Raw genomic sequence first — 12,260 nt, 5'->3', positions numbered from 1 at the left:
CAGGCCTGCTAGCTCGTCCGCTCGGCTGTTTTCCTCCCTGCCAATTTGTTCTATCCTTACCACATCAAACTTCTTGATCTCTGTTCTGACTAACTCTTGGTACTTGGCCATTCTGTCGTCCTTTGCTTCGTATTCGCCCGAAATTTGGTTTACCACCAGCAGAGAGTCACTGTATACCATTAGTTCGGCTGCTTTCATGAAGTGTGCTGACTTGAGTCCTGCGATAAGCGCCTCATACTCTGCTTCATTGTTGGATGCTGGGAAGCCAAGGTTGATTGCTTGCTCTATAACCAGGCCGTCTGGAGAGATGAGGACTATGCCAAGCCCTGCACCATGTCGGTTGGATGCTCCATCCACAAAGAGCTTCCACATCTCTCCAACAAATAGTTTCCAGCATATGGAAGGGTCAGACGATGCCGTGGGGTCAAGGATGGTGTTTTCTTCAAAGTCCATATTGGCTGTCTGCCCTTCGTCCTCTGTTTGAACTGCTGGTGAGCCTTTGTTCGTTTCTTCCTTGTGATCCTTAATGTAGTCTGCCTTTGTGCTTGATCGACTACCTTCTACTAGGGGTTGCGCTATTCCGGCGTCAACTTCTGTCCCTAGTTTGGTTGATGGACTACCTTCCCCTAGGGGTTGCGCTATTTCGGCGTCAACTTCCGTCCCTAGTTCGGTTGTTACAGTCAGGTCGACTGGGCAGATATGATGACTTCCAGGAGTGAATTCCGCGACGAAGTCCGCCAAAGATTGGGCTTTTATTGCTGTCTTTGGTTGGAACTTGATGTCGAATTGTCCCAACTCTACTGCCCATTTCAAAATTCGCCCACTGAAGTTCGCCCTTTCAAACAGAGCTTTTAGTGGAAAGGCTGTGAGAACGACTATGGTGTGGGCGTGAAAGTAATGTGCCAACTTTCTGGATGCCATCATTAATGCTAATGCTAGTTTCTCTAAGGGCAAGTACCTTGTTTCGGCTCCCAACAATGTCTTGCTTACATAAAAGATGGGCAGGTGTTGTATTCCTTCTGCACGAACCAACACTGCGCTAACTGCGTGCTGAGAAACTGCCAGGTATAAAAAGAGTTCTTCACCAGGAACTGGAGTTACAAGTAGTGGTGGGGAAGACATGTACTCCTTCAAGCTTTCCAGAGCTCGGTCGCATTCTTCATCCCACTCAAACTTGGTTTTTAAAGCTTGGAAGAATGGTCGTAGTCTGTCTGACGACCTGCTTATGAACCGGTTTAGCGCAGCCGCCATACCAGTGAGATGCTGCACTTCTTTGACTGAGTTTGGTCTCTCCAACTCCTGGATTGCTTTGATCTGAGAGGGGTCTGCTTCTATACCTCGGTTGGTCACCAGGAAGCCCAAGAATTTGCCAGATCCAACTCCGAATGCGCATTTGGATGCGTTGAGGCGCAACTTGTGTTTCTTCAGGATCTGGAACATCTCGCCTAGGTCTTTCAGATGGTCATTCTCATCCTTGCTTTTGACCACCATGTCGTCGATGTACGCCTCCATTGTTCTGCCTAACAATGGTTCAAACATCTTGGTGACCATCCTTTGGAATGTCGCCCCTGCGTTCTTTAGGCCAAAGGGCATGACCTTGTAGCAATATAGCCCCCTTGGTGTTGTGAAGGAAGTGACCTCCTGGTCTGGTTCATGCATGGCGATCTGGTGGTAGCCTCTGTATGCATCCAAAAAGCTAAGTCGGTTATGTCCTGCCGTTAAGTCCACCAGTTGATCTATCCTTGGTAGAGGGAAGCTATCTTTTGGGCACGCTTTGTTGACTGTTTTGTAGTCGACGCAGACACGCCATTTACCATTCTTTTTTGGCACTACGACGGTGTTGGAGATCCATTTTGGGTAGTGTACTTCCCTTATCGCTCCTGCCTCCAATAGGTTGCCTACCTCTTCTGCCACTATTTCGGCGTGGTGGAGTGCCGATCTGCGCGTGCGTTGAATGACTGGTCTGGCGGATGGGTGGACATTGAGTTGGTGACTGATGAAGTTTGGGTCAATGCCTGGCATGTCGTAAGGTGTCCAGGCAAACACTTCGATATTAGAGGTCAAGAATTCCAAGACCTCTAATCTCTCAGCGCTGGACAATGATGAGCCAAGCAAGAAGAACTTATCCGGGTTCTTCTCATCTATTTTTACCTCCACCAAGTCTTCCACCGCTTTCTGATCAGCCTCTTTGCCGACGTCCGCGAATAGTTCATTACTCTCTGGTTCTTCCACCGAATGAACGTATCCTTTGGCAGCTCGGCTTCCATTTGCTGTGGCGAAGCACTGTTTTGACATGATCTGATCGCCATAGACTTCTTCGATTATACCGGCGTCATTGGGGAACCGCATTACCTGATGGTATGATGACGCTACCGAACGCATAGCATGCAGCCATGTTCTGCCCAGGATGATGTTGTAGGTGGAAGGGACCTTCAATACCCAGAACTCCACCTGCTTTGATACACTTCCTGCTCTGACTGGAAGGATTATTTTGCCGACAGGCCACTCTGGCATGGAGTTGAATCCAATCAGGGGAGAAACTGCAGGCGCCAAGTCTTTGTCTTGCAGTTTTAGTTGTTTGAATGTGTCGTAATACATGATCTCACATGAACTACCCTGGTCAATCAGAATCCGCTTGACGTCAAAATCCTTGACTCGGAGAGTGACAACCAGGGCATCATTATGGGGGCAGTAAATTCGTTCCAAGTCTTTATCCGAAAAGGACATGACGTTTGTTGCCTCTGTCCTCCCCTTCTTGATGGCGGGTTGGGCACTTAATACTTCCCTAAAGTGTTCAGCCTTCTTGATTGAACCTCTAAGCTCGCATACGCGCTCAGGTTCAAAAACACCATGAATTACATTGATAGTGCCTTGAGGTGGTGCGTCGATTGGCATTCTGTTGGGATGGTCATTATGATCTTGGGGGGCCGGTTGTGCTCCTCCTTCAATGTATTCGTCCAGGTGGCCTGCTGCCACCAATTCTTCTAAATGCTGTCTTAGGGGCGTGCAATTCTCAGTTCGGTGCCCCTTTTCTTTGTGGAAGGTGCACCGTGATCTGTCGTCGTAATTCTTCTGAGCTTCTCCAAGCTTGGCTGGCCACTTGACAAAAGGCTCATCCTTGATTTCGCTCAGAATCCGATATATTGGTTTTTTGAACACCGTGGTTATGGCAGTGCGAATTCTTAGCCATCTTTTGTCTGGGTCTTCTCCGTTATCTCGTCTGCCACGTCCATTTTTGTTACTTCGGTCCACCGTATTAACCTTTGCTGAGGTTTTCTTTTCTGGTACCGTGGCCGCACTTGTTTTGGCTTTGGAACGTGCGCCATCTTCTTCTACCCTGATGTGCTGATGCACTCTCTCCATCAGGGCTTCCATGGTGAGGGGTGGCGTCATAGTAATTGAATCCCTTAGTCGGTTCCCTACTGGTAGGCCTCTTTTATATTGCGCAATGGCTAGATTGGTGGGGCAGTCTCCAATCTGGTTGAATGTCTCCCAGTAGCGACTGTTGTAAGATCTGAGAGTTTCTTTCTCACCCATGTCGATGGAGAGTAGCTGGTCTATCTCCACCGGTGTTTTAGTATTTGTCCGAAACCTTGTTACGAATGCTTCTGCCAATTGGGCCCAGGAGGCTATGCTACCTTCTGGGAGCTTTTCGAACCAAGTCAAGCCCAGGTCGCCCAGACTTGATGGGAAAAGTATGCACATTAAGGCCTCGTTTCGCCTGTACACGGCCATGACTTGGCGAAAGTGGCTCAAGTGTGAATACGGGTCCGTCTTCCCTTCATATGTATTGAACTTCGGCTGAAGGAAGCCTGATGGTAGGGGAGCGTTTTCGATCGCTGGGACAAACGGCGAAGTCTGTAGCCTTGCCAATGCTTTGTCCGCTGGTTCGTAGGCCGGTCGCGGTATTGGCATTCCAACCTCGACGCTTCCATGCGTTCGAGGAGCCAACCGTTGTAGGGCCGAAATTCGGTGTGGATCCCTTGCCCTGGCATCCTCCTTGCATCGTGCTTTTTCTTCTAGCACGGTTCGTAAGTCGGATGACCTGGGTAGCTCGGTTTGTCTGGATCTGGTTTGGTGTGAATGTGAAGGCCAATACGTACTTCCTTCAGTATATGATCTTTCGGATCTCGTCCTCTCAGACCTGGAGTGACGAGTTCTTGAAGATAAGGAGTGAGTGTCGCCTGTCCTGAGGCTTCTGCTCTCTCCTTGAGAGGGCGTAGTATTCCTACTACGATTCTCTGAGTGGCGAGGGGGCGTTTTATGCTTGCGCCCCTCTCCTGTCGCCACATCTTTGGTCTTTATCTGGCGTTTTAAAGTCTCCATGTCCGCCGCCATCCTTCGAATTAGTTCATCCTGTTCCTTTACGCGATCTTCCAGGGCTTGAGGATCAATCCTCCTCCTTTGCCTGTCGGGACTTTGAGAGTGACGAGGGCTGCCATTCCGCCTTCCCCTGCCGCTCCTCCTGGAATTATGTTGTTGGGGCTCCAAGTCCGCCATGGGAGGGACAGCAGGTAATCCCTCACGCCTTGCGCCCCCTTCTGGAGTTAGTCCGTCGACGGCGGACTGCGGCAAGTCTTCAATGTGTGCCATTGAATGAGAAAAGGAGAAGCTTAGTCAAGAGGTTTTTGTTCTTGTCTGTTCTTCCCACAGACGGCGCCAATTGTACGGGGAGGAAATAATTCTCCTCGTATAATCCTGTTGACCAAGTCCACGCTCCTCCGTACGACGTCGCTTTGTCACCTGAAAACACAAACGTGAGCTAGCCGGCGGGTGTGTGCCGGAAACCTCTCCGATGCCTAAGTCAGAAAACTGGACAAATAGACAAAGCTCTAAGTTCTCAGAAAGATTGTCTTCAATTACCTCCTCCAAGGTGTTGCTTGTGAGCTTTTATAAGTTTCATATGGCACAATCCTAGTAGGACTTGTACTTCTCCATGCAGAGTCCTCCTAGGATTCATTCTCCTAAGGATAATGCTTATCCTTTTGCACCCTCCCCCACTGCTTAAACCAAGTGGGATGGTTTTTTATATGACCGAACTTCCACATGACCGAAGTAAAATTGGCTATACCGAGCCACAGAGGGCCGAACTATACTTAGCTCGGTCTGCTCCTCCAATTGATTACTTCGGCTGCCCTGTTTGACCTTGATGTGCTTAGTTCAAACTTCCAAGTAGCAAGTTCTGACCGTCCCAACCGCTGTATGTCACGACCGGACTAATTCTGAAACCGGTCTTCCCAGAACATACTGCGGCCGGACTAACTCTGAGACCGGCCTAACTCCGAGTTGTCTCCGGACCGGAGTGGCTTTACTCTTCCTTGGACCGGAGTAATCTCACCTCCTCGGGCCGAAGTAACTTTGTCTCCTTAAGGCCGGAGTAACCTTGCCCCTAGGCCGAAGTAGCCATTACGGCCTTTTTACTTAGCCCTTCGCGTTTTGGGCCTCGAAGCCAAACTCGGAGCTCGGCCCAATTTTTCCCAAAAATTACCCTCTCATGGATAATGCCACCATTTGTTGAATTATAATATGGGTTTGGTTAATGATGTTTAAATTGATTATACATCACGGCCTATTTTGGCATTTAAGTGAAAAGTCAGCTTTTTAAATTTTTGACTTTTTTGAGTTATATCACCTCTCTATTTTTTTATATATTTTTTTTCAAAAAAAGCTAAAAAATAGACAAAAAATTGATTTTTAACCTACTTTCTAAAACAAGCTTACATGTTACATGCACTCCCATGCATTATGTACAAATATGTCAAGTTTCTTATCAAGTGCCCTAATAAGGACACTCATTAACAAAACTCCTATAATATTAGCAACATTAATCAACATGAACATATATATTAATTAATAAATATATCAACTAACTATAATGTTAGGTGAATTTCATGCCAAACTATGAGCGTTATACGCAAGTTTTGTTTTTAATTGAAAATTTTATTCAATAATATTAGAATAATCACATTTGTTTATTTTATTTTATTTATTATTTTATGTATTAAAATTGTAATAATTTAGCAAATCCTATTGTTCTATCTCCTACTAATACAGTAACAACACATACGATAATAAAAATAATATAATAAGTAAATGTAGTTATTATAACATTATTGACATTTGCTATGTATCTAAAATTCACATAAGATAATAAAAATAATACAAATAAGTAAATGTAATTATTATAACATTATTGACATTTGCTATGTATTTAAAATTTCTCACAGAGAAAAGCATGACAGAGAAAAAAAATAAAATAAGTAAAAACCTAAATTTTTATACAAATTATATTAGCTTTTGGTACGTGATCCATAAGAGCATGGCAAGCCATTGAAGCTATTATTGCCAAATTATGGCAACAGTTCATAGAAATCCACCTCCAATGGTAAGTTTTTGTAGCTGCTATCTTTGACAAATGTCAAAGTTGCCAAGTCACCAAAAGCAACCGTTTCCTCTCTCTCTTCCTTTCCTATCATCCTTCCCATCAAACAGTTCCAAAATAGTAGCAAAATTTACCCAAAAATTCACCAATAAATAAATAAATTCTGAAACATTTTTATTTTAGAATCAATAATAAATTAATCTAAAGCAAAAAAAAAAAAAATAATAATAATTTGAATTTCAGGAATTTCAAGCAATATGAATGAATCAATTTCAGTAATTTCAACAATTTCAAGCAATGAATGTCAAAAAATAATAATAATAATAATAATTTCAACAAGATTTCAGAATCATACCTGCAATTTGAAGAGGAATTTGGCTTCATCTGTTTCATCTTCGTGTTTGGATCATCTTCATTACAGTTTCGTTTGATCTTCTTCGTCTTCTTTGGATGGTCTTCATTAGGGTTTCGGGTTTGGATCATGAAAGAGAGAGAGAGGGATCATTGGAGAAGAGGTTTAGAATAGATCAAAGAGGGAGAGAGATAATCAACTTAGTTTGGGTTAGGGTTTTGATCGTTGGAGAAGAGGGCTTCGAATGGAGAAGGAGAGAGATCAAAAACAAAGAAGGTGAGAGATAAGGGGTTATGGTGGAGAAGAGAGTTGGAGAAGAGAGAAGGAAATTTGGGGTTTGAGGGTTGGAGATTGGCGATGGGTGTGGTGATGGTTCTGTTGGTTGTGGTGGTGGTGGTTTATGTGGTTGTGGTGGTGGTTGTAGTGATGAAGAAGGTGAGAGACAAAGAGAGAAGAGAGTTGGAGAAGAGAGAAGGAACTTTGGGGTATGAGGGTTTGAGATCGACAGTGGATGAGGTGGTGGTTCCGTTAGTTGTGGTGATAAAGAAAATGAGACACATAGGGAGAGAGTGAATGAAGAAGACAGAGAGATAAAAGAGAGAGAGAGAGAGAGAGAGCAGACTTGGGAGATAAACTGGAATGAAGAAAGACAGAGAGATAAGAGAGACAGAGAGATAATTGGTTCCTAACCGTTGGATTATAAATAATTCCAACGATGCTCTTCTGTCATTAGAATGCACAAATTGAGCAACGACTTTTTTTCTTCCTCCAATTCAGAAAAGTTTGAAATGGCTACTATACAAAATTAGTGGGTAGTCAGTGATTGTTTATTTTTTAATGTAGTTAATAATTTGTAGTGATACATTTTTTGGTGGGGTGAATTATATTTTAAAAAAAATTCAATTTTTAAAATTTTTAAAATTTGTCTAGTCGAGTATAATGTAAGTATATAATTTTTTTTTTTTTAAAAAAAACAATTGAAAAAAGGTCAAAAAAGATAAAAAAAAAAATAAAGAAAAAAAATACTAAAGAACTATATTCAAACAACACCTACAAACTTGGGTAGAAAGTTGATTGAGATTTGTCAAAATAGAATGTTATCATTGGAGCACCATTATTATAATTTGACAGTTTATTATTATTCATTATCAAATTATTTATTTATTTATTTTTTATCAGCAAAGAAAAATAGAAACTTTTATTGATGAAATGAGTAAGTACAAGCAACAAAAAACATCAATAAAAGAGGGAAAGTGCAAAAAAATATTATAGACATCACTCCACAATCCCAACTAGGTTGGCACCAAGGAGGAAGCACAATCATCTGCTAGCACTAAATCCACAAATTGGCGAGAGACCAATCCAAAACAGAGCAACTAAACAAGGTACGGAAAAAGTAGACCCCCCAGCCATACAACAAGGCCTGCCAAACCACCTATAGCAAACTTCACCGGTAAACTTTGCAGCAACATCAACTAATCAGCCATACACCAGCAACTTGGCAGCAGCATACACCAGCAAACTTGGCAGCAACATCAACTATAATAAGCCATACACCAGGAGACTTGGCAGCTTCATCAGCTATAATATACAGAGCTGAGCATCAGAGTAGAAACAAGCACCCAAAAAAACAAGACAACACCAATAGTACTAATCTGCAGCAGCCAACTTTAGAGGATCACTTTCCACACAGATCAATTGCAAACCATATTAGCCTAATCAGACCAGCAGCAAAGAATTACATCAACAACAAACAACTCAAATAATCATTGCCCATGTAGATCCACAGCACTCCATTACAACAGCTAAAAGAGAACAAAATCCAATAACATGAAAACAGCTTACCAACACCAGAACAGTATACAACATTGCATCCTCATATCATCTATAGACTCCACCAGACCTCCTATGCCAAACAGCCTCTCACCTACCATCCATTTGCAGAACATAGCAGCCATCTATACCCATACATCTCAAATGCATAGCAGCACCTGACTCAGATTCTCCACAATGTGATGCACTGAGTAATGGATAATAGGCAAAGAAGCTCTAACCCACAACGCCACCCTCACTTTTACTAACTTGCCAAGCTTCATCATATTCGGTTGATGACCATTAAACACAACCTCATTCCTAAGCCTCCACGTTGACCACAACATTGCCACTGGTACCATCACCCAGATTTTCTTTACTAATTTCTTGTGCTTACTTCTCAACCACCAAGAAAGCACTCCATCCACTGTAGCAAGAGATACCCAGCATAAATTCCACCACTGCAACAACCTTTCCCAAACCTTCCAAATTTCAGGACACTGCACAAGAAAATGATCTACAGATTCTTCCGCAGCTAAACAGAAGGGGCATGCAATATTCACACTACCACCTAACACCCCTAACCTCTGCAAAATAACTACTGACTTAACCCTACCTCTCCAAGCCAACCAACTCAATAATTGTGCTTTAGGTGGTGCCAGATTTTTCCATAACATCCTAGGAACCTGTAAAGTAGGACCAGACTTTTGCTGAAGCCAAGCTCTCACAGATGCCACTGTGAACACACTAGATGATGATGTTGTCCACTTTACAACATCACACAGATTATCATTCAGCCTGGGTACATCATTTGTCATCTCTTGTAGCTTCCTTACCTTCTCTACCTCCCAAGCAAACAAAGATCTTCTAAACTTTAGTCGCCAGTGACCATCACTGTCCCTCATCTACATAAAGTAACACGACTTTTCATCTTTCTCCACAGAAATCCTAAATAATCTGGGGAACTCCTCTTTCAACTGCAAACCCATGCACCACCTATCATGCTAAAATTGTATCCTATACCCATCCCCAACCATAATCTTAAGTTTTGAAACAAGAAAATGATACAGCTCAGAATTAAATTTAGCCACACTCAGAATATCACTCCACAAAATAGATTCCTTACATTCCCCATTCTTCATTGGTAACCACCTCCCCCCATCAGCCCCATACTTGCTCACAATAACCCTTTTCCACAATGACTCATCCTTCACTCCATACCTCCACCACCACTTTAGTAACATACAATCATTTGTACCCTTGGTCTTCCTTATACCTAGCCTTCCCTGCTCTTTACTCAGTGTTACATCCTTCCACTTTTCCATATGAATCTTTCTTCGTAACTCAGAGCTACCCCATAAGAAAATAGCCTTCAACTTATCAATTTCCTTAGCTAATCCATTGGGTAATTTGAAAATGGAAATATAATACCCAGGTAAACTATCCATAACTGATTTAACCAAGGTTAGCCTACCAGCAAATGACAAAAGCTTCCTTTTCCAAAGAGCTAATCTTGACTTAACCTTATCAACCACAGGTTTCCAAGTTTGTTTCCTTTTAGGATTTGTACTAAGTGGTAGACCTAAGTACTTGATAGGTAACTTCTGAGATGAACAATGCAATAATGAAGCAAATTCATGATCCTGATCATCACTTATTCCTACACCACACACCACACTTTTATAAAAATTGATCTTCAAACCTGACATCACCTCAAAGCATCTAAGAATTCTTTTGACATTAACAATCTCCTCCCACTCTGATGCACAAAACAGTATAGTATCATCTGCAAACTGAAGGTGAGATATTTTTAACCCTCCAAACCCAACAGCAGCTCCCTTAATTACACCCAAACTCTTAGCCCTTTCCAGCAGCAGATTCAACCCTTCTGCTACAATATTGAACGGAAAAGGTGACAAAGGATCACTCTGCCTCAACCTTTTTTGTGGGCAAAATTCATTAGTGGGAGATCCATTAACTAAGACAGATACTCTTGTTGTGGTAACACAAACTTTCATCCATCCAATCCATCTTTCTCCAAACCTAAGATTTGCTATCATGGAAAACAAATATTTAATATAACTCCCTTCCCTTTTGACTTCTTCCACTAATCCACAACCTTATTGGCAATCATTACTCCATCAAAGATATTTTTTCCACCAAAAAAAGCTGTCCTAACTTCACTGATAACTTCTGGTAGCACCTTCTTCAATCTTCATGACAGCACATTTGCAAATATTTTATAAGCAACCCCCATCAAACTAATAGGTCGATAATCTGACAAACCATTAGAACACTCTTTTTTTGGGACAAGGGTGATGAAGGAGCTGTTTAGTCCTCTAACTAGTTTACCATGATGATAAAATTCCTTCATAAAATCAAACAAGTCACTCTTCATAAACTTCCAACATTTCTGAATGCATGCCATGTTGAATGCGGCCCTAGCGCTTTATTCCTATCACACTCTTTCACTGCATCTCAGACTTCTTCTATTGTAAATTCAGGTTCAAGAACCTCCCTACATTTTGCAATACTAATTGATACAAAATTTCCTGACATCTTTGGTCTGGATGGCCACTCTTTAGCAAATGCCTTTGAGAAATGTCTAAGCACTTCAAGCCTCACAAGCTCAGGATCTTCAATACTAACCTCATCACTATCACTGAGTCCACCATATTTCTTCTTTGCCTCTTACTTGCAATAATGTGGAAATAACTCGTGTTCCTATCACCATGTTGAGCCCAATTTAATCTAGACTTTTGAAACCATATCCAGGCCTTCCTTTTTCTAAGCTTCCAAACCAGATGCTTTGCCTCCCTTCTAGATTCAATTTCATTGGATGCTAACTCCCTAGATTATTCTAATAATTCATATGTATGCAACTCCTCTTCTGTTTTTTTTAGTTGTTCCTCAACTAATCCAAACATTTCAATGTTTCATTTTTTCAGTTCAACTTTCATACCTCCTAACTTTCTTTGCACTCTATATCCAGCCCAGCCTTGAACCTGATGCTCCGACCAAGCTTTTTTAGCAACTGAAAGAAAACCTGGGTGCAGTGTCCATGCATTAAGGAACCTAAATGGCCTAGGCTCCCAATTCCTCTCATCTTCTATTAACAAAAGTGAACAATGGTCAGACACCAATCTGGGTAAACCCCATATCTGAAACCTAAACTTTTTCAACCATACTATGTCCAGTAAAAACCTATCAATCTTACTCCACCACTGCTGGTCAATGAAATTGTTAAACTCTATCATTCCTCTGTCACTTCTAGCACATCCTCTTCTATCCTCAATATTTCTAATTTCATTATAGTCCCTTCCCATACACCAAGGCTTTTGGAAACTTGCTCTAATATTAACAATAGTTTCCTACAACACTGCTCTTTTGGACACATCATTAGGACCACATACATTTATAAAAACACATTCAAATGAACCAAGAGCTATACCTGATATGAGTAAGAAATTTCTATGACAGCAGCATTCCAATAGCTGAAACACCTCTGGATTCAATATACTCAATATCCCTTTAGCACTACCTTCAGAATCAACAGCCATAAATTCCATCCTCTCCCACGGCCAGATTGATCGAACAAACATCTCATACATACTTCTTTTTTTCGTTTCTTGAAGAAGTAGAACATCCACTTTTTTATCCTGCATAACCTGTCTAACCGTTTATCTACTCTTCCCAACCCTCTAACATTCCAAG

At 41.9% G+C, this 12,260-nt stretch overlaps 1 protein-coding gene across 1 annotated transcript; it reads right to left on the bottom strand.

The window, feature by feature from the left end:
* Positions 1-10,761: 10,761 nt before the first annotated feature.
* LOC145822048 (uncharacterized) lies at positions 10,762-11,872 on the bottom strand. Its single transcript, XM_082918626.1, has 3 exons — positions 11,509-11,872; positions 11,031-11,236; positions 10,762-10,914 (listed from the first exon to the last, which is right to left on the bottom strand). Exons 1-3 carry the CDS (start codon positions 11,870-11,872, stop codon positions 10,762-10,764), a joined length of 723 nt encoding a protein of 240 aa, XP_082774752.1.
* Between the last annotated feature and the right edge of the window lie 388 nt (positions 11,873-12,260).

This window comes from Camellia sinensis, chromosome 3 (assembly GCF_055761805.1).
Source record: "Camellia sinensis isolate YWXY chromosome 3, ASM5576180v1, whole genome shotgun sequence".
Classification (NCBI taxonomy): Eukaryota; Viridiplantae; Streptophyta; class Magnoliopsida; order Ericales; family Theaceae; genus Camellia; species Camellia sinensis.
The sequence above is the reverse complement of the archived record's forward strand: the minus strand, read 5'-3'. Positions and strand labels throughout refer to the sequence as shown.

Excerpts from the sequence above, each read along its gene's own strand:
- LOC145822048 (XM_082918626.1), bottom strand. The coding sequence starts at position 11,872 with ATGGGAAGGGACTATAATGAAATTAGAAATATTGAGGATAGAAGAGGA. Across the intron at positions 11,237-11,508 it reads AGTGCAAAGAAAGTTAGGAG|AGGCAAAGAAGAAATATGGT; the intron begins GTATGAAAGTTG and ends ATTGCAAGTAAG. Across the intron at positions 10,915-11,030 it reads CTGAATTTACAATAGAAGAA|GAATTTTATCATCATGGTAA; the intron begins GTCTGAGATGCA and ends GATTTTATGAAG.